The 19,970-nt window shown below is 47.4% G+C and overlaps 1 protein-coding gene across 1 annotated transcript; it reads left to right on the top strand.

Annotated features, from left to right (window-relative positions):
• Positions 1-10,420: 10,420 nt before the first annotated feature.
• Positions 10,421-11,346, top strand: LOC136508920 (dirigent protein 22-like). The gene has a single exon (XM_066503699.1). It carries the CDS (start codon positions 10,583-10,585, stop codon positions 11,117-11,119), a length of 537 nt encoding a protein of 178 aa, XP_066359796.1. The 5' UTR covers positions 10,421-10,582; the 3' UTR covers positions 11,120-11,346.
• The last annotated feature ends 8,624 nt before the right edge of the window (positions 11,347-19,970 follow it).

Raw genomic sequence — 19,970 nt, 5'->3', positions numbered from 1 at the left:
TCACCCCTAGACTGATGGCCAAACCGAAAGGGTGAACCAGGTGCTCGAGGATATGTCAAGAGCTTATGCCATTTCTTTTCCTGAGAAATGGGATGAATGCCTAATGTTAGCTGAATTTTCTTACAATAATAGCTACCAAGAAAGCATCCACATGGCACCATTTGAAGCTCTATATGGGAAGAAATGTAGGACACCACTAAACTGGGTTGAAGTGGGAGACCGTGGATACTTTGGGCTAGATTTCATCAAGGAGGCTCGTAAACAAGTCGTCATTATTCAGAGTCATTTAAAGGCAGCTCAGAGCCAACAGAAAGCCTATACGGACAAGCAAAGAAGGCCCTTGGAGTTTGAAGTTGGGGATTATGTATACCTCAAGGTGTCTCCTATGAGAGGGGTGCATCGGTTTGGTATCCATGGCAAGTTAGCTCCACGATACGTGGGTCCCTACAAAATTTTGAAGCAGTGTGGCCCAGTTGCTTATTGTCTCCAGCTTCTCGATATTTTATCTGTGGTACACAATGTGTTTCATGTATCGCAATTCAAGAAATGTTTGTGGGTACCTGATGAAGTTGTAGAAATTGAAGGACTTCCACTCTAGCCTAATTTTATTTATATTGAGCACCCTGTCAAAATCCTAGATGAAAAAGAAAGAGTGACAAGGAACAGTGTGGTAAAGTTCTACAAAGTGCAGTGGCAAAACCATTCAGAGGATGAAGCCATGTGGGAACAAGAGAGCTATATATTGAACCGCTACCACCACCTTCTCTCTGGTTCTGATAGGTAGTTGCTACATGAAATGTATTTCCTATCTCCTTTCCCACACTAGGCACATGAAATCTCGGGTCGAGATTTTGTTTTAGGGGGTAGATTTGTAACACCCTCGGTGTTACACTGTACAACTTTTTGCTAAAACACTGCATAAGCATCATACTTATGTGTAAATGTGTGTAATATAGGGTGTAAAGCAATATACGGAACTTGAAACGTTCACAGAAAACATGAAACGAATGTTACATTTTATGTTGCGTTGTTTCACTTAGTGTTCTAAATGAATTTTTATTGAACGAGAATGCTATAGAACGCATAGACAAAACTTTGATAAAGTTGGTAGTACAAACTTCGTAGGTGGCAGTGAAATACTTGTGATCAGGAATGGGGTTCGCTAGATAGCATAGTTGGTAGCTTGGAAATTGAAAGTGACATGAATCCGAGAAAATAACTTAGTCGTTTCTTAAGTCAAAAAATGGTTCGACGGAGCTAAATTCGACAATTTTTATAGGGGAATCAGGTTAAGTGGTGGCACGATCTTAAGGTGGGTTTTAGTAGCTTGATACACCATGTCAAACATAAAATAGTTGGTTTAGCTACTGGATCATCGGGTTGGATTTTTAAGCAGCTCTAAAAAGCGTGCAAGTCATGTCTTGAACGATGCCAGCGCCTGGGCGCGGTCACCCTACCGGCTCTCGGCGTGCTGTGCTAGACCGCTCGTCGTGCCTATGCACCCACATCTGCACGCATGGCCCGCACTGCTGGCCACGGCTCTTGCTACTGCGCCCTGGCACACGCTCACGCACGCACGAGCACCACGTCGGTGGACCTGGCTACTCTGCCCGCCGTCGTGTCCACCTGAGCCATCACCAACGCCATCGTGTCGAACTACGCCCATGGCACGCTACGCTCCGACCGTCGCTGCCGTGCGATCACTGCTACCATTGACCCTTGCGGCTGCATGCGCGTTGGCCTACCGCCTGACTTCGCCATCACGTCCACGCTCGGCACCACGCCACGCTGTTGCCTTCCTGAACCGCTGCCAGTCCCTGCGGCGCGCTGTGCCATGCACTGTCGTCTTGCATGTCATGGTGTTGTGGTCGCACGTCGTCATGCCAGCCTCGTACGCACCGTGGAGTCTTCCCCGTCGCGCTGCCGTCCTTTCCCTAATTAGAAATTTGCACCACGCCAAGCCACCGTCACATTACCTGCAATGGCGCCGTGCCAAGGCAAACTATAGAGCTGGCCCCAGATTCATAATTGTGCCCCTCTAGAGGTCGCGTTGGAGTCCAGCTTCGCACCAAGCTTGCCACTGTGGCGGTCGTACGGTGTCGGGGCTTCAATTGGAGTTTTCCCCGCCGTCGACCCCATTAAGCCCGAACGCCGTCGTCCATCAAATTGGTCGTGTGTAGTCCACCTCTTTCCAATTCACCGTGCACTCAACTAGACCTATTAGTTAGCCAGCGATTGGAGTCGTTCCGGTGAGCTTCCATTCTACAGTGAGGTAATGCGGCGCATTCTCCTTGCGGCGGTCCACCATGGCCGTCGAGGTGGGCTCTTGGCTAGGATGGTGCCCCTTGCTCCTTTGTCTCAATTGAGCAAGGCTTTTGCGTCTCCTTGACTGGTTTGCCTTGCCCATGCAGCGACTTCACCGGTGGAGCAGCAAGTCACCGAGGATGTCATCGCCGCACTTGCTGTGAACTAGAGTCACCCCACGCTCGTGGCCAACCACCTTACCGAGCCCCATGACTTTGTCCCATCTACCCTACGCGTCTCTGGTGAGGCCCTCTTGCTCCTAGGGTAGGTGGTTGAGCTGGTTGAGGTCTTGGTCGCCAGGACGAGTTCGCTGCCGCCGGTGAACTGGTGTGGATGCCATTCCCATGGGCAGCGCGATTGGGAGTGGTAGTGATTCAATTAGGACTTCTATGTTGTTGCTCATAGTCTGTAGATGGATATTGGGTAGCGGTAAAGGCGTTAGGCTAGGTAATTTTGTCGGCGCCAATGTTGTCATGGCCAGACCCCACCGCGGCGCATGGCCACGCCGTCGTGCTACACCATTTGTGGCATGTGAGACCTTGATCGGTTGTGCTTCGCTCGTAGAGTGCTAGGGAGGTGTTGGTTGAGGCCGAGGAGGTCCATGCTTGCCAGCGTTTGGGCCGAAGGTGCCGCGACCATTAGTAGTTCCAGCCAAGGACCTTGGAAAACATGAATTCAAGTAAGAGCAGGGTGCTAGATGTGAAGACCGTGACTTAGTTAAACAGCGTCAAGTGAGCTTCGTGAATAGGAAAGATAACGCGGACTCTTTAGCAAAAGAACCAGCTTCCACGCGGGCTCCGCCTTGGGCCGCGTTGCGTGGGCCGTGTCTGCGCGCCTCGCGCGTGGGCCGCACTGGTGGCTCGCTTTTGCGCGCGTTGCAGGAGCCTGGGCCGAGCCGCGAAGTGGGCCGCGCGGTGAAGTTTAGTTTTTCAATTTCCAGTGAATTAACAAATGTTTATTCAATTTAGTTTTGAGCTGAACTTTGAAAAATAATAGTAAATTCTATAGATGTCCAAAAATAGTGAAATAAAATTTGTTAGGTTCACAAAAATACTATCTATCTGTTAGTGTAGTTAGTTTATAGTTAGCTATGATAAGGATAGGTTCATAAATTCAAATTAGAGAGCTTAGTATTTTGTAGATTAATATTTGTAGAAATTTTTGTGACAAATTGATGATAGCTTTAGCAATAAAAATTTTATAGTAGGATCATTAGATTATTATGTACTCACTGTAATTTTTGTAGCCCTAGAGTAGGTTAATAAATAGAGTAGCTAGTACCCTTATTTTATCATATATAGAGTAAATCGGTATTAAGAGTAAGAATACTTTTAGTTGCTAAGATAATATATGACATGCTTCATACTTGTTAGTGTTAACAGTAGGTGACTTAGCACCTTAGTCGGTAGGACTAGCACAGTAACATGATAGATGTATTTTATTTTAAAAGCTACAGTTGTCGTATTACTAAGTGTTGCATCATCATTTCATGCATGTAGTTCATGAGTTGGTAGAGTTCATGCCCGTGGACGAACATGATTATGAAGAGGTCATTGAGGAGTACGAGGAGGAGATCCTCGTGTAGGAGTGAGCCCCAGAGCCTTTTGGTGCTGACTTTGTTGACCCACCGCCTGCCCAAGGCAAGCCCCGGAGCATAAGCCATATTTCATGATCACTGAATATATATATGATGTGCATTTATGTTACAGGCATTTTATGGAAACTACATGCATAAATATAAGGAAAATGGTGACTGGGCAGGGATATGGTCTAGGTACTAGTGGGTGTAAGGGGTTGTGTCCTGCGACTATCGGGACATAGCTTGGTTACACTTTATCCATGTCTATGTCGGTTAAGGACCGGTCATTGCAATGGACGCTAGGCAAGTCACAGATCTATTATCCTGAGCACATACTTGGGTATGGGCATAGGAAAGACTTGTTGCTCTCTTGTCGTGGGTTCCAGCTCTTTCCAGACCGACCGATTAGAGGCGGGGATGGTAGAGGTCCTTGCACCGCACTAAGTCCGGGACTTAGAAGCGGGGGCTTGAAGTCCAAGTTTGGGCAGGGACCTAGACCCCTTGATAGAAGGGTGATGGGTTGGTCTTGCTTGTGCCTGAGGTACAAACGGGGCATGTGTTTTCAGGGTACCCAGCTGGGTACATTGATTCGCGAATCGTCGCCGAGTCAGTACGGCTTGTCTTAACTCTAGCATCGTAGTAAGAACTGAAAGCTGAAAGGTGATGAAGTGGAACTGATTGTTCAACTCTTGCTTGAAAGTAGAACATGTGCTTACCTAGAATGGCTAGATAATAAATTAATACGACTATTAATAATAACATAAATAAGAACTTACTATTAGTATTTCTTTCTGCAAAGAGGAAACCAACAAGCCATAAAGCTTTGCATATCCCTTGGAGTCGGGAAATTATTTCCAATAGTCGGATAAGTCTTGCGAGTATATTGTGTACTCAGGATTTATTTACCCCTGTTGCAGATAATGCTTGAGGAGTACCTTTGTGTGGAGGATTCCTCTGGTGGGCACAGATGGATCCTTGTTTTTTATCGCTAGATGTTTATTTTAATTCCGCTATTAAATATTCCGCACTCTGACATTTGGCAATGTAATAATGAATTTCTAAGAACTCTGGATGTATGAAATGTATTAAGTATTGTAACTCGTTCTCATTATTGGATCCTTGAAGAAAAATATGGATCTTTTGGGTTCTCTCTTGGGGTGTGCCCGACGGATACCACCCGCTGTAGCTTGCTTTCGGAGTGTTTAGTATCTGGTGGAAGACGAGCACCTCTGTAAATGTGTTATTTCGGGCGGTTCTGCCACAGGTCAGTGGCCAAGCGGTGCACCACGAAGGCGGCCTCGCGCTGCGCCTTAGAGGGCTGGCGTCGTGGCCCAGCAAATGGAGCCTCCAGGTGGACGTACGATTTAGAGCATTACCGCGAGCCGGTCGGCAAATGTGCCTAGTGACCGGCTGGGAAGAGCATACCCTATTTGAATTGAACTCACAAATTTGTGAGTCTGGCTCTTCGATAAAGACAATGGTAGAAGCTAAGCACTTCAAGCCAGTCCTTTGTATATTAGAAAGTACATCTCACATTTTCAGCATCTAGAGCTCCCTAACAGTATTTGACTTGTCACTACAACCACGTATAAGTTCCAAAACTGAATAGCCAAACTGGACAGTACAACACCAACAGATCGAGGCACCAAGCAAGATGAACAACTAACACTCTAAGGGGCCCTTTGGAATGGAGGTGAAACAAAGGGAAAACACAGGATTCAGATTCCTTAGGATTGAAGTGTTGTAGTAGCGTTTGGTTCATAAGAATGCTCCATAGGAAAAATAGAGGAAAATTCCTATATGACTGATTCTATAGGGAAAACATAGAAAACTTTTCATTCAGTTCAACCTCATTTTTTTTGCTCCTACGTGTAGGATCGAGGCAAACAATTCTGTCATCCTTGCAAGTGATGATACATAGGATGGGTCAGCCTCCCAGATGAGATATGATAGGTGGGTGGGGCCCAGGTTGCTTGATCCTTCCAGATGATTGATTAATACCAAAAGTGATCCACTTGGAATGAGAAGGTTCCATGATTGGTACTTGCGTGTTCTCCCAACGAGCATAGATATTATACAAGTATGCTTTCCCACCGGCACATTTGGAAGCCCAGCCGGGAAAATTATCTTTGACTTCAATGACATGCACACGTGCTTTCACCTGGGAGAAATGGAGATGAATCTAATTCGCACGTGGTGCCTGTAAGTCCTTGTCCTCCCGATATGATATGAATGTAATCTTTGAATTTTGTTGTAACTAACCCACGCTGTGATTTGTAGAATGCAAGTGCACATTGTCAAACAAATGCCAAGTGTGAAAGCCGGGTATGTAGACCCTCAAGCTATAGCCTAAACAAATTTTAATTACCCTAAACGGTGGACACTGGATGCCAAAGAGCTAGCAGCTGCAAAGACTCTTCGGGAGAAAGAGCGCATCCGTAGTGTGAAGCTAAGGGAAGAGTTCCTTAAGGTTGCGGCATACATTGCCTTGGCTTTCAAAAATCTCCAACACCACTCTACTATATGGCTACCATACAACTTCGAGTAAGCTCAACTCTATACTTAAAGCTTTGTTCGATATATTTCATTCGATGCAAAAGGGCTTATCTAGTTCTATGATTAAATTCATGCAGCAACCACTGGATTTGTATAGCCGTCGATGTCGGGAGGAGCATGGCATGGGTCTTTGATTCATTAGATAAGGACACGGTGACATACAAAGACTTCATATCGATTCTCAAGACGTATATATATCGACAATCCTCATTAGCTTATATGTTTGTATACATACTTGTAACGTTCACTTTTGGATACTAACAAGTTGTATTTGCTAAAATAATTCGAACAGGGCATTTAGGTTCTATGTCACTAATCATCATGGAAGGCATGATCCAGCAAGGAAGGAAAAGCTGGCTATAAAAACACTATATGCGGTAAGTGTAACTTACTTCTTCAGTACTCCGTTACATGGCTGTCAAAAGCATTACTTAACATTTTCATATGCAAAACACACAGTGCCCCAAGCAGAAGCCTGGGAGTGTACATTGTGGATACTATATATGTTCTATAATGGGTAACACCGGTGCCTACAGGAGACACCCCTTAAGGGTAAGTTTGAACCTCTTCACCCGTAGTATAAAACTTCGTAAATTGTATGAAATACTAAACCGAAACTTGTTTTCTTGTAGTGGAGAGAAGAGAAAGGAATGAAAAGAGACCCATACAAGGATGACCAACTCTTAGAGCTCGTCGGCGACCTTTGCAACTTCATATTGGACCAGATTGTACACGTCAGAGGCGCCTACCATGATCGAGAGTCTGAGTTAGGTACAAATCCTCAGTACCAATACCTTCGTGAGACTGAAAGGCTAGCTCTAGGACGTTGATAACAATGTGTATGGAATTTGTATATTTAATGATGGATTGTATATATTCATGTGAATTGGACTTGTAATTGTAGTTTATAGAATACTCTTATGCTTGTAGTCGCGGTCGCGGGGTGTTCGGCAACGCGAACGCGGTTCGGAACGTTGGTCGCGGGGCGTTCGGCAACGCGAACGCGGTTCAGAACGGTGGTTGTGGGACGTCTGGCAAAAACAAACTGTAGGGGTAGTTCTAGATTGAACCGCCCCTATAAATACCTGTTTGTAGGGGCGGCTGGTACTACAGCCGCCCCTACAAATCGATTTGTAGGGGCTGGGAACCTCCCCTATAAATGCATGATTTGTAGAGACCCTTACGTAGGGGCGGCTGGGCAAACCGCCCCTAGAAATGCTTTTTGACATAGTGAACCCTGTGTTTTTTTTGTTGGCCATCCAAACAACTATACTCACTAAATTCCTCTGTTTTTTAATCCTATGTTTTACACGTGTATGTATTCCTATACTCAGCATGCTTGCGCTTAATTCGAGCTCGGTTGTTTCGAATGGATTGTTAATATATGCATGAGGGCGTAACTATTACTCCATGCTTAGCTCCCAAATGACGTGGGAACAACGCAAGCACGCCGGGTAGATGGTGTTGGATTGATTGGCCGGCAAGCATCGAACATGCGTGTTGGAAGGAAGACATATTCGCTGTGGTCGGTCGTATCTTGGTCAGTCCAACCCACTACAGCAGCCAGCAGGTTTGATTTGTTTGCTCTCGATCAGTTATCTCCGGCAGTAGGAGAAAACCTCAACCCAAAAATTAGTTATTGGTGGACATACAAAATATGTTTTGGAGGTTTTGAAGGTCTATTCTCCAGTAGAATGAGAAAATCCAATCCCCAAAAGAGATGGACCCCACCTATCAGCGAAAAGGATAAATTTCTTCCTCCGTTCGTTGTATCCCACGTGGTCATCTCTCTCTCCCTCGCCGCTTCCTCTCCCCCGCCGGCCGCCACTTCCTCTCCAGTCTTGCGCACGGCTCCTCGCGGCGGACGCCGGCTCGAGCTCGAGGAAGAACGCCTCCACCGAGCGTGGGCTCCTCCGCGCGGACGCCGGCGTCAGATCCAGCGGCGGCTCGTCCAGCACCGTGGCCATCCTCGCCGAACCATCCCCGACGGCGGTGTACGGCGGCGGCTCGTCCACCTCGACGACAGTTGCTCGTGAAACTTCACGCCCGCCAAAATTGCAAGGTATGCGGGGTGATTTGCGGGGAGGGATTGTTCCCCTTTTTTTGAGGGATGGAGGGCTGGTTTTGAGGGGGATGAGAATTTTTTTTCTCATTGGGGATTGAATTGGAGGACTGCTGGAGCTTGTAAATCCCTCAAACTATAGGTTTTTCTCGTTGGGTGTGGATGGGGAGACCGGTGGAGATGCTCTAAGTCAACAACTCCATGTACTACTAGCAGCTATTGCTGCATTTTGGAGTTTGGACGTGCCAAAGCGAACGGTTACTTGATTTGACAGGCACAAAAACAAACAGGATCCCGCATATCCGTGCTACACGCCTGCATGCCTGTTGACTTGCAGCTTCAGCTCCAAATGATGTAAAAAAATCTCTGCCGTGTCTTCTCCATGCCTTGCTTTTTTTTGTTCTTCTTTTTCAACAAACTTTTAACAGCTCGAATTTCAATCCATTTTCCCCATGCCTTGTCTCTCTTCAACTTTGGCCTCGACGTCAGTCAATGCCACGACACCGACACGGTCCACATAGATGTTTCACAGGAGACATGATACACATGATGTAAAATCTCTGCCGTGTTTTACCATCAAGCTGGCTGGATCTGCTGAGCACGGAGTACGCCTACCGTGGTTCTTGGAGTGAGACCAGACCAGGCCAAGTTGTTGCACGGCGATATAACGCCCGGGACGGTTGATTGACGACGACGCCGCCGGTCGTCTCTGCCACGTTCCTACAAGGCCTGTTGTGGCCTGTGATCAGTACAGCATGGTCTAGCTAGTAACCAACCACTAATAACCTGCGACCAGCCAGTCTCCAGCGACCTGCGCGGCCACCAAACCAAGCAACCCCCCAGCAACACGCTGAAAAACAGGAGAAAAAAAAACATGTGGTGGCCAGGGTCGGTGCTGCCTGCCTGCCTGCCTGCCTGTGACTTCACGTTTCGAGGACACAAGTGTCCAAGCAAGTATCGCTGTGTTCCTGGCTCATTATGCCCACACGGCCACATGTGTATATGTATATATATGGAGCAATTCTCATTTTACATTACAAGGTCTATGCATGTATATGTACTCAGATTTTTGCAAACTGTATATTGAAACTCAGTTTTTTTTTCATCCGCTTGATCTGTACTCAATTACTCATGTATTTACATCCGTTGACTATCTTAATTACTATAACTAGTTGGAGATCCCAATCAGAGTTTCCATGTTAACCTTCATGATATTCGCTAGAAGACAATGAAATAGATTCTAGAAATTCTTGCAAAAATTATGAAGATTATAATCCAGTCCACTATAATCTGCATTCATAATAATAGCCTTAGTAGGTGTTCTGTTTTTTTTTAAGTTACCCGACACTGTCATTGTAAAAACAATGTGTGCTAACCTCTAAATTGGCCTCAAGATTACCCACCTATACCATTATATAGGTACAATAAGTACAAGACTTCTAATTTAGTTTAAGGATCTAAATTTATAGCAACTAGCAATATTATACTACCAGAATTTAAAACTCGAAATCTAGATCATTATGTTATGAGATAAGAGCTACAATAAAAAAAAACACTACAGTTCAAACTCAGACGACGGGTCTAAATTTTTATTTGTTTTTTATTATTAACTGGCACATCATGCATTATAGACTGTCTATGTTTTCCATAATTTACACCGATGAAGAGACAAAGACAAGAGTGATGCCCGCCTCGGTTAAGCACTTTTGTCCTAATGTGAAGTTGGATTATGTAGTAGTATATTTATATGAGTATCAATAACTAGGGAGGGGGTTGGTCGATTAGTTCGATCAACACTTCATTAAACAATTGACTACACTCATGACTAATATAACATTTATGCACACCTCGTCTGAATGGCATCTCACCAAATATTTCAGCGAGAAAGCAACCACCCTAACACGCCAAGCACATAATTCTCCCCGCCCTGTCAACTTCCCAAAGCTTCTCTAGCACCTGCCACTCCATCTCGCGCGCGCATAATAGTCGCCTCCGCAGACGCCATCAGCACACACCACACCTCCACACCACAACAGAGCACAGCGCGCACCAAGAACACGTCTCAGCCTCAACCGGACGCCATGGCCGCCGCCGTGCTCCTCCTACTACTGCCAATCCTGGTAGCCACCACCGCACCTGCCGCGTCGGCGGCGTCCAGCAGCGGCGGCGAGAAGAGCACGCACATCAAGCTGTACTGGCACGACGTGGTGAGCGGGCCGAGCCCGACAGCGGTGCCGGTGGCGCGCGCGGCGTTGACCAACACCTCCAAGACGAGCTTCGGCGCCGTGGTGGTGATCGACGACCCGCTCACCGAGGGCCCCGACCTCAAGTCCTCCAAGCCCCTGGGCCGCGCTCAGGGCACCTACATCGGCGCCGGCAAGGACGAGGTGTCGCTCATGATGAACATGAACTTCGTGTTCGAGGCCGGCAAGTACAACGGCAGCACCGTCGCCATCATGGGCCGCAACGCGGTGTTCAACGCCGTCCGGGAGATGGCCGTCGTGGGCGGCACCGGCGTGTTCCGGATGGCGCGCGGGTACGCGCAGGCACGGACGCACACCTTCGACCTCAAGACCGGCGACGCCACCGTCGAGTACAACCTCTTCATCAGGCATTGATTATCGAGTGCGTGCTCGGTCTCGATCCACGTATATCGGCTTTAATTTGACGATGTATTCGTGAATACGTGAAGATGCATGAATTGAAATCATGGAGAAGAATCAAAATTGTAGTTTTAATCAAAATTGTAGTTTTAATTTTGTAGCCCCTTTTCATTTGATCTGCTTGCATTGTGTGAAATCTTAGTATTAGACGAGTAGTCAAGAATACCATCGGCTATATTTTCCTTTCAGTGAAATCTTTGTATTTTCCACTTGATCTACAGTGCGGTAGCCCTGTACATGGTCCGGTTATAACCCGGACCAATCCACGAACCAGCCCATCGCAAACCGCGTTAGAAAGCACGTCCGGGTTGGTTTGCGCTCAACCCGTCAGCTCGTCGTCTTCTTCCTGACGCATCTCCGTCGGTCCTCTATCTCTAGTTGCCCATGGAACCAGTGCTAGTCAGAGACTCAGCGACCTTTCGTGATGCAGTTGAGACAAGATCGGACCTCGCCGGCACCGTCAATGGTGAGGTCGATGCGCAGGTGGTCATTGAGCATGGGCAGCGAGATGCCAAGCTACTGCACCTGCTCGAAGGTGCGCTTGGATCTGGGCACGCCGACGATCTTCTCGAGCTTGCCCGCGGCCAGTAGCACACCAATCTCGATGACGGCGGAGGCGGCCGTGGACCCCGTCCCGAGCCCGAGCACCATCCTACTTGACGGCCGGCCACATCAGATGGTCCTGCGTTAGCACCGCCGCGGACTGCACGCGGACGGCCTCGAGGTGGGCGTGGCGAGCGGTGGTGCAGGGAACACCATTGCCGCGCACGGCAGGCGAAGGCGGAGGCATCATTGGCGAGCAGCGCGTAAGCCATGCCATTGCCGGCGGCAAGATCGGCGTTGACGGCGGTGCTGCCGTGGGAGCGGAGATTGGGGCGGAGTTCCTGTGACCGGGTACGGGTTGAAACCGTGGGTACAGACCGTTGGCATATCATCTCCTGCGGTTTGGGCTGGATTTTACCCAAAGACCGTCAAACCCGGACCATGTACAAGCCGACAGTGCAGCAGTAGGCCTCGTTTAGGTTGGGTTAGGAATTACTATTTGGCACTGTAGCATTTTCATTTGTATTTGACAATTATTATTTAATTATGGTCTAACTAGGCTCAAAAGATTTATCTCATAATTTACAATCAAACTGTGTAATTCGTTATTTTTTTTATCTACATTTAATACTCCATACATATGTCCAAAAATTTAATGTGATGAAGAGAGCGAAAAAACTTACAATCTAAACGAGGCCTTGGTATGGGAGAACACACCTAGCTGCACGGGTGGGTGCCAATATTTCTCACCAAACCAAGAAAATCAGGCGTTCAGAGTTGCAGACGGTATGGCTATTAATTAATGGCCGTCCGACGAGACTAATGGGTGTTTGATGTGGTGATTAAAATTTAGAAGGTATCATACGAGGATGTCGTATGGGGTATTTGAATACTAATAAAAAAATAAATTATAGAATCAGTTAGTAATCCACGAGATGAATTTATTAAGTCTAATTAATCCGTTATTAGTACATATTTACTGTAGTATCACGTTGTCAAATCATGGACTAATTAGGCTTAAAAGATTCGTTTCACAAATTAGTCGCAAACTGTGCAATTAGTTTTGTAATTAGTTTAGATTTAATACTTCATATGTGTGTCAAACATCCAATAAGACAGCGACTAAAGTTTAAGAGCAGAAATCAAACACCCCCTAAGATGCGTATGCTAGAAAGTAGCCAGATGTCATAGTTTGTGTTTATGTATGAGCAGAGGGTCCCATTCCCCCTGTCCGCCACTTTTTTTTTCTTTTTCTTTTTTTGTCCAGAGAGAGAAGAGAGGACCACAACACTTTGCTTCACTTGCAGGGCAGGCTGGGCCCCACGCGTTGGATGCATGCATGTTGTCCTGTCAATTCTGGTACGGTGTCGTTTCATCAGGGGTCACAAAAGGCTTGTGATGGACAAGGACAACAAAATGGATGCTTCTGCGCGATCTTCCGTGACAACCACGTACTCCGTAGGTGTGAACGGCATGAACTTTATGGACTGAACGTTCGATGGCTCCAAAATTGGAGTAAACAAGGAAGACCTGGACTTAAGAGTCATGCTTTGGTGTGTTTAAGCCTATACACCTCTAAATTCTGTACACCGTGGTCTAAAAAATCCAATACATACATTGAGGGCTTGTTAGAGGTAGTCAATCCACATGTGTTGGGGTGAATTGAAATGGACTTCAACTAAATTCTACCACAACCCACTTCAACACACGTGGATTCAAGTGAATTCGATAACATCCAAACAAGGTCTGAGAGTATATCCATGGGTACCATGTGACATCAGAACATCTTAATCTAGTTAAGTAATGTAGGAGATGACAATCCATGGAAGAGTAGGGTTTCGTTGGCGGTTAACTTGGACATGGACCACCACTAATAATTTGCTATTAGGGCATCCTTAACGGGTAGCTAAGTCGATGTCAGACATCATGCATGGTTTAACGTGGCAGACCAAGAAAGAGAGGAGGAACAAGCCCTGAGACTCACCGTCTCACCGCACATGTTTCTGAGCTTCGCCTTCTCCTAAGTTTACCGGTTTTTTTACTCCCTCTTCCTAAAATAATTACACATCTCATTTGTAAGTTTGACTAGATTTATAAAAAAACATTACCAATGTTTTTATTATAATTTATTTTTATAAAAACATATTTCAGTATGATCTAATTATATTTATTTTATTAAGCATTATCAATATTAATACATTTTTATATATTTAGTTAAGTTTTAAAAAAATTAACCATTAACAACAAGATATAGTGCTATTTTTGAACGGTGGGAGTACATTTTTTTTGCGATGGGAGTACATTTTTAACTTCTCACTATATCACTATCACCGTTGAGCACAACCGGATGGATCTGCCACCCACTGGCACACTGTGCACCTCTGCCAACGCGACAAGACGACAGAGGCAATTGTGGATCGCCAGAATTTTTTTATTTTTATCAGGTAGCGTGTCCGTGCGTTGCTGCGAGACAACTAAATCTTTTGTATTAAAAACACACGGATCGCATGATAAAATAACAATACTATAAAATTAAATACCGATATTAAAGTGACATTTAATTCAAAAAGCAAAGTTCGTGAAATTAACACAGTCACGAAGAGCGCGACGTTGCAGGCTCACAAACTCTACTGTATAGACTTTTCCGTGAGAAAGAATTCTCTGATATCCATTTCTTTCCTGCGTCAATAAATCCATGAATAAGTTTCGCTACATCTCCAAATAATCATGTACACACAGGTTCGAGTATATATATAAATATTAGTGCCTGTTACTTGGATAATACTGCGTGCCTTAAAAAAATCTCTCACAAAACCATAAAACAAAGTATGTTATACTCACCGTATAAATATGTGTGGTTTTAGAACTATTCTGCACAGACATATATTGTAGAATAAGGTATCCACTTCTGTTTCAAGATATTGAATTAGGTGTTGTAATTCTTAATTTCGACATATTTTTCAGGTAAGGCAATCAATTGTGACACTTTTCTTAGTGGTGCATAATTTTATGGTGTACCTCTTGACTATCTGAGTAAGAACAAGTTAGCACTGTATCGGTGCAGAATATGATCAACTAGTAAATATTTATAGTTTTACCGTACGTTGTGATCGGAGGTGGCCTAGCACTCAATGACACAGGGTTTATACTAGTTCAGGCATCGTGCCCTACGTCCAGTTTGGGTCGGTCAGTGACTTTATTCCTGAGCCCAGGTGCTCAAAGTTTGCAGTGGGGTTACAAACGAGAAGGAGAAAGATTGGGTGTACAAGAGATCCGATCGGCTCCAATTGGAAGGGCCAAGAGCGACAGGAGCTACGCTATGAGCTAACTGTTCAAGCGCGTGCTTGGGGTACGAACCCGGTGGTTCTGTGGTTGTGAGCTGATGAACTCGATCGATGTTGGTTTACACAAAAAGACTAAAGAATTTCTCCTTTGTTGGAGGGAGCGTATCCCCTTTTATAGATAAAGGGGATGGCTTTACAAGTAAGAGGATGAAGGTACGTATGCTACCAAGCCTTGTTGCCTACGCCTACCGAGCCTTGTTGCCCTCATCGGCGGGTACAAGATAATGGTAGGCGCCTACAATACTATTGATGTCACTGTAGAATGTCAGATGTATGCGGAAGGTCATGCTGCCTTTTTCAGGGATGGTAGACGTCGGTACCTGCAAATACTATTTGATGTCTAAAGGCATATGAGGAGTCTCACTATGTTCATCCAGTACAGTAAATCCCGGTGCCCATACCGTTATCGATGCCTAGAGGCACGTGGGGAGCCTTACCGTATGGGTGTTCTAGCGGCGCCTACAATACTGTAGAGGGAGATGTTGGCGCCTATAATACTATTTGTGTCAGGGTGGCTGCAGAGTATTGTTTCGTGCAGGGTATGGTCCCTGGTACAGTGGTTTTGACTTGTGAGCCTTGCCTTGCTCTTCTTCGCACGTCTCCTGGTTCCTACCGAGCGGGCGTCCCTGGTCGGATGGCTCCAGTCGGCTCTGAATGCGTCGGTCAGAGAAGAGCGATGAGCAGGGTTCCTGCGAAGTCGGAAGTAGCGTTTTGGGCTAGGCCTTTCGATCGGAGAGACCATCTGAAGGTGGCTGGAGTCGAAGCGAACGCTCCGGTCGAAGAGGTGGGCCGAAGTAGCTAGCGAGCGGGTGATGTTCCTCTTCGGCTAGACTTTCCGATCGGTGACTGGGCCACCCTTCCGGCCTATCGTTTTAGACTCTTGGGTCGAGCCTTGGCGTGGAAGCCGGTCCCCTAAGGACCCTAGGTTTTATGAACCCGACAGGAGCCCCCGAGCCCCCGGATGATTCGGGTAGAATTGTCCAGGGGATTTTTGTCTTGCCGGCTAGTGCGCGTGAGCGCACCCGCGTGTGTAGCCCCCGAGTCCCCAGGCGGTTCGGGCAGAACCGTTTGGGGGGGGGGGTTCCTATGTTGTCAGTGGGGGAGTTTTTTTGTTTGAGATGGAGTTTTATTGACCAAGGCGTCGTTGTGCAGCCGAGGTGATTTTTTAGTCATTTTGAGAGATTGGGTGAGAGGGAGCTCGTGGATCCTAGCATTGGTGCGCGTCGTGGATCGAGCGAGGGAGCCAGTCAAGGGTTTTGGATGAGACAGAGCTCACTGATCCTGGCGTCAATGCGTGCCGTGGGATCGGATGAGGTAGTTAGATTTGGACAAGACAGAGCTCACTGGTCCTGGCATCGATGCGCGCCGTGGGATCGAGTGAGGCGGTTAGATTTGGATGAGACAGAGCTCACTGATCCTGGTGTCGATGCGTACCATGGGATCGAGCGAGGTAGTTAGATTTGGACGAGACAGAGCTCACTAATCATGGCATCGATGCGCGCCATGGGATCGGGTGAGGCAGTTAGATTTGGACGAGACAGAGCTCACTGATCCTGGCATCGATGCACGCCGTGGGATCGAGCGAGGGAGTCAGTCAAGGGATTTGGATGAGATAGAGCTCATTGATCCTGGCGTCGATGTGCGCCATGGGATCGGGTGAGTCGGAGTCATGGGGTGAAATTAGGGTCACAGACCTGAGTGTTTGGAGCGCAGTCAGAAGCGTAGCCGGATGGGGCGAGATCGGGATCGCATACCCAGGTTTTTGGAGCACAGTCGGAAGGGGCAAGTTCGGGGTCGCAGTCCTAGGCTTTTTGTCTTGAGCCCTCGAGCCCTATTGGGCCTTAGTAGGGGTCGGTGTGAGTTGTGTGTGTTACCCTATCCTCGGTTTCTCACAACCGAAGGGGCTGAGTTTTGTTGCTTGTCCCGATCGCTCGGGCTCGAGTGACCCGCTCAGTGAGTTCACTAACGAGTGTGATCGAGTGGAATCTGGGTCCATCGTTCGTGATGGGGTCGGCATAGCCCTCTTGTGACATTCCACTACTTCTTTACCTGCAACTCGTCAGATGCCTAGGTCATTCTGGAGACCGACCCGGGTGGCCTAACGGCCTCCCCTCGATGGAGATTCTATGGGTTTGGCGAGAGGTTCAGGATCGAACGAGAAGGTTGAGATGACCTGGTCTGCCAGACCGGGCGAGGGCCGGACGGGGCTCATCTATGTTTTTCTCCCCTGGCTCTGTTGGTTGCTCATGTCGAATGAGGCAACCGCCGCTTCATGATGCAACACGGAACATTGTGATGTATTTCGCTACATGTGCGATGCTTAGTTCCCGAGCCCTCGGGCGGTTCAGGGCCCGAATCGTCCAGGAGGTTCGGGCGTATGGAATGAATGCGCGTATGGATGTATGAAATGATTGTAAGGAAATAGAGGGGGTTGGTAGTGCTCACCTTGATGGCTTGAGTGACGGGGTTCAGAGAGCTTTAGTCAAAAATGTTCGACCGGGACCCGTGCTCGTCGTTCGTGGGTGATCCCCTGTGTGAACAATTTTTGTATTAATGAACACATGCTCACCTTGATGGCTTGAGTGATGGGGTTCGGAGAGCTTAAGTCGGAAATGTCCGATCGAGACCCGCGCTCGTCGTTCGTGGGTGAGCTCCTATGTGAACAGTTTTTGTATTAATGAACACATCAGTCCAGTTCTCTATGACAGAATCACTATTCGTTCCTTGTTTTTATCCTGGCATAGCTATTGTTTTTGTCCTTTCTTTTTTGCACCTGCCCGTTAGTTCTGTAAGCTGCAACTTTTTTAAGAACCTGGGCATGGCCCGTGGGGCTCGGCTGCTCGTAGTCGTAGGTCGTGGTGGGGTGCGTTCGGTTAGGAGTGAGAACAAAGTTACGTAGGCTAGAAAAAGAAATGTGCTTCCATTTGGGGATAAATTTGTTTACCATGTGACAATAAAAATAGAGGTAATATTCGGTATTATACCCTTATGTAGCCCCTGAGTGACCTGGGCTAAAACTGTTTGGGCCGAGGTGCTTTTCAGGAGTAAGTGTTGACTAAAAAAGTGGTAATACCAAATTTTAGGGGAAAACGACGTAGCTGTTCAATGTTCCAAGTGTTGGTGAGAGCGTTGCTGTTGTCGTCCTTCAGACGGTAGGTGCCCGGTCGGATTACTTCGGTCACCATATAGGGTCCTTCCCACGGTGGAGAAAGTTTGTATTTCTCCTTCGTTGATTGGGTCCTCCGGAGTACGAGATCGCCAACTTCGAGTATCATCCCTCTGATCTTCCTTTCATGGTAAATGCGGAGGGTTTGCTGATAGCGAGCGGAGCGGATGACGGCCATCTCGCGGGCTTCCTTGAGTAGGTCGACTGCGTCTTGCTGAGCCTCTGTGGCTCCGTCGCGGACGAAAGCCTTCACTCTTGGGGCGCCATGGTCAAGGTTAGAGGGCAGCACTGCCTCAGCTCTATAAGCCAGGAAGAAAGGCATGAACCCTGTGGATCGGTTCAGGGTCATTCTTAGGCTCTAGAGGATTGCTGGGACCTCTGCCACCCATCGTCCGACGTATTTGTTGAGTCTGTCGAAGATGCGTGACTTGAGTCCTTGGAGGACCATGCCATTGGCGCGCTTGACCTGACCGTTGGTTCATGGATGTCCGACCGAGGCCCAGTCAATCCTAATGCCGTATCCATCACTAAAGTCTAGGAACTTCTTTCCAGTGAAGTTGGTTCCATGGTCAGTGATGATACAGTTAGGAACGCCAAACCGGTAGATAATGTCGAGGAAGAATTTGACCGCCTCTTCTAAGTGGATGTTTGTGATGGGCTTGGCCTCTATCCACTTGGTGAATTTGTCGACTGCTATGAGTAGGTGAGTGAAACCGCCTGGGCCCTTTTTGAGGGGTCCCATCATGTCGAGGCCCTAGACCGTGAATGGGCAGGTGATGGGGATGGTTTGGAGTTCCTGTACCGATAGATGTGTTTGCCAAGCATAGAACTAGCATCCTTCACATCTGCGGATGACCTCCTCTGCATCTCGTAGCATGGTGGGCCAGTAAAAACCTTGACGAAAGGCTTTTCCGACCAGCAACCGTGGGGCCGTGTGATGTCCACAAATTCTAGCGTGGACCTCGAGGAGGAGCTGCTTCCCCTGGTTGGTGGGGATACACTTCATGAGTACCCCTGACGGACTCTGTTTGTAGAGTTCATCACCGAGCGCGACGAAGGTCTTGGCGCATCGAGTGATCCATCAAGCTTTAGTCCTTTTAGGTGGGAGAACCTCCTTGAGGAGGTAGGCAAGTAGCGATACTCACTAGTCGGTTTGATCAAGTGTCAATACGACAATGTTCGCGGGTGACGTCGTCATAGAGGTACTCAGATCGGAGCCCCCGAGCGCTAGCTTGGCGTCGGGGTCAGAGCCCCCGAGTGTTGGCTAGGCATCAGGGTGTGTCTAGATTGGACTTTCTAGGATGCGAGCGGATGGCTCATGGGCGTCGTTGATGAAGACCCCACTTGGGGATGGATCCCGCCTGGTGGCCAATTTTGTAAGGAAATCAGCGGCATCGTTGTCCCTTCGAGGGACGTGATGCAGTTCGATCCCATGGAATTTGTCCTCGAGCTTGCGCACCTCTTGGCAGTACGCTGCCATGAGGGGGCTTTTGCAGGAAGACTCCTTCCTGACCTGATCGATGACTAGTTCCGAGTCACCACGAACATAGAGCCACGTAGCGCCGAGTTTGATGGCGATGCATAGTCCGTTAATAAGGGCCTCATATTCCACGACGTTGTTTAAAGCTAAAAAATGGAGGCAAATGGTGTAGTGGAGCCTACTTCCATCTAGGGATATCAGAACCACTCTGGCCCTCAAGCCAAGCGCCATTACGGACCCGTCTAAGTACATTGTCCAGTACTCATGGGTGAC

Source organism: Miscanthus floridulus, chromosome 15 (genome assembly GCF_019320115.1).
Source record: "Miscanthus floridulus cultivar M001 chromosome 15, ASM1932011v1, whole genome shotgun sequence".
NCBI classification, from domain to species: Eukaryota; Viridiplantae; Streptophyta; class Magnoliopsida; order Poales; family Poaceae; genus Miscanthus; species Miscanthus floridulus.
Note: the sequence above shows the minus strand (reverse complement) of the source record. Positions and strands in the feature narration are given on the sequence as shown.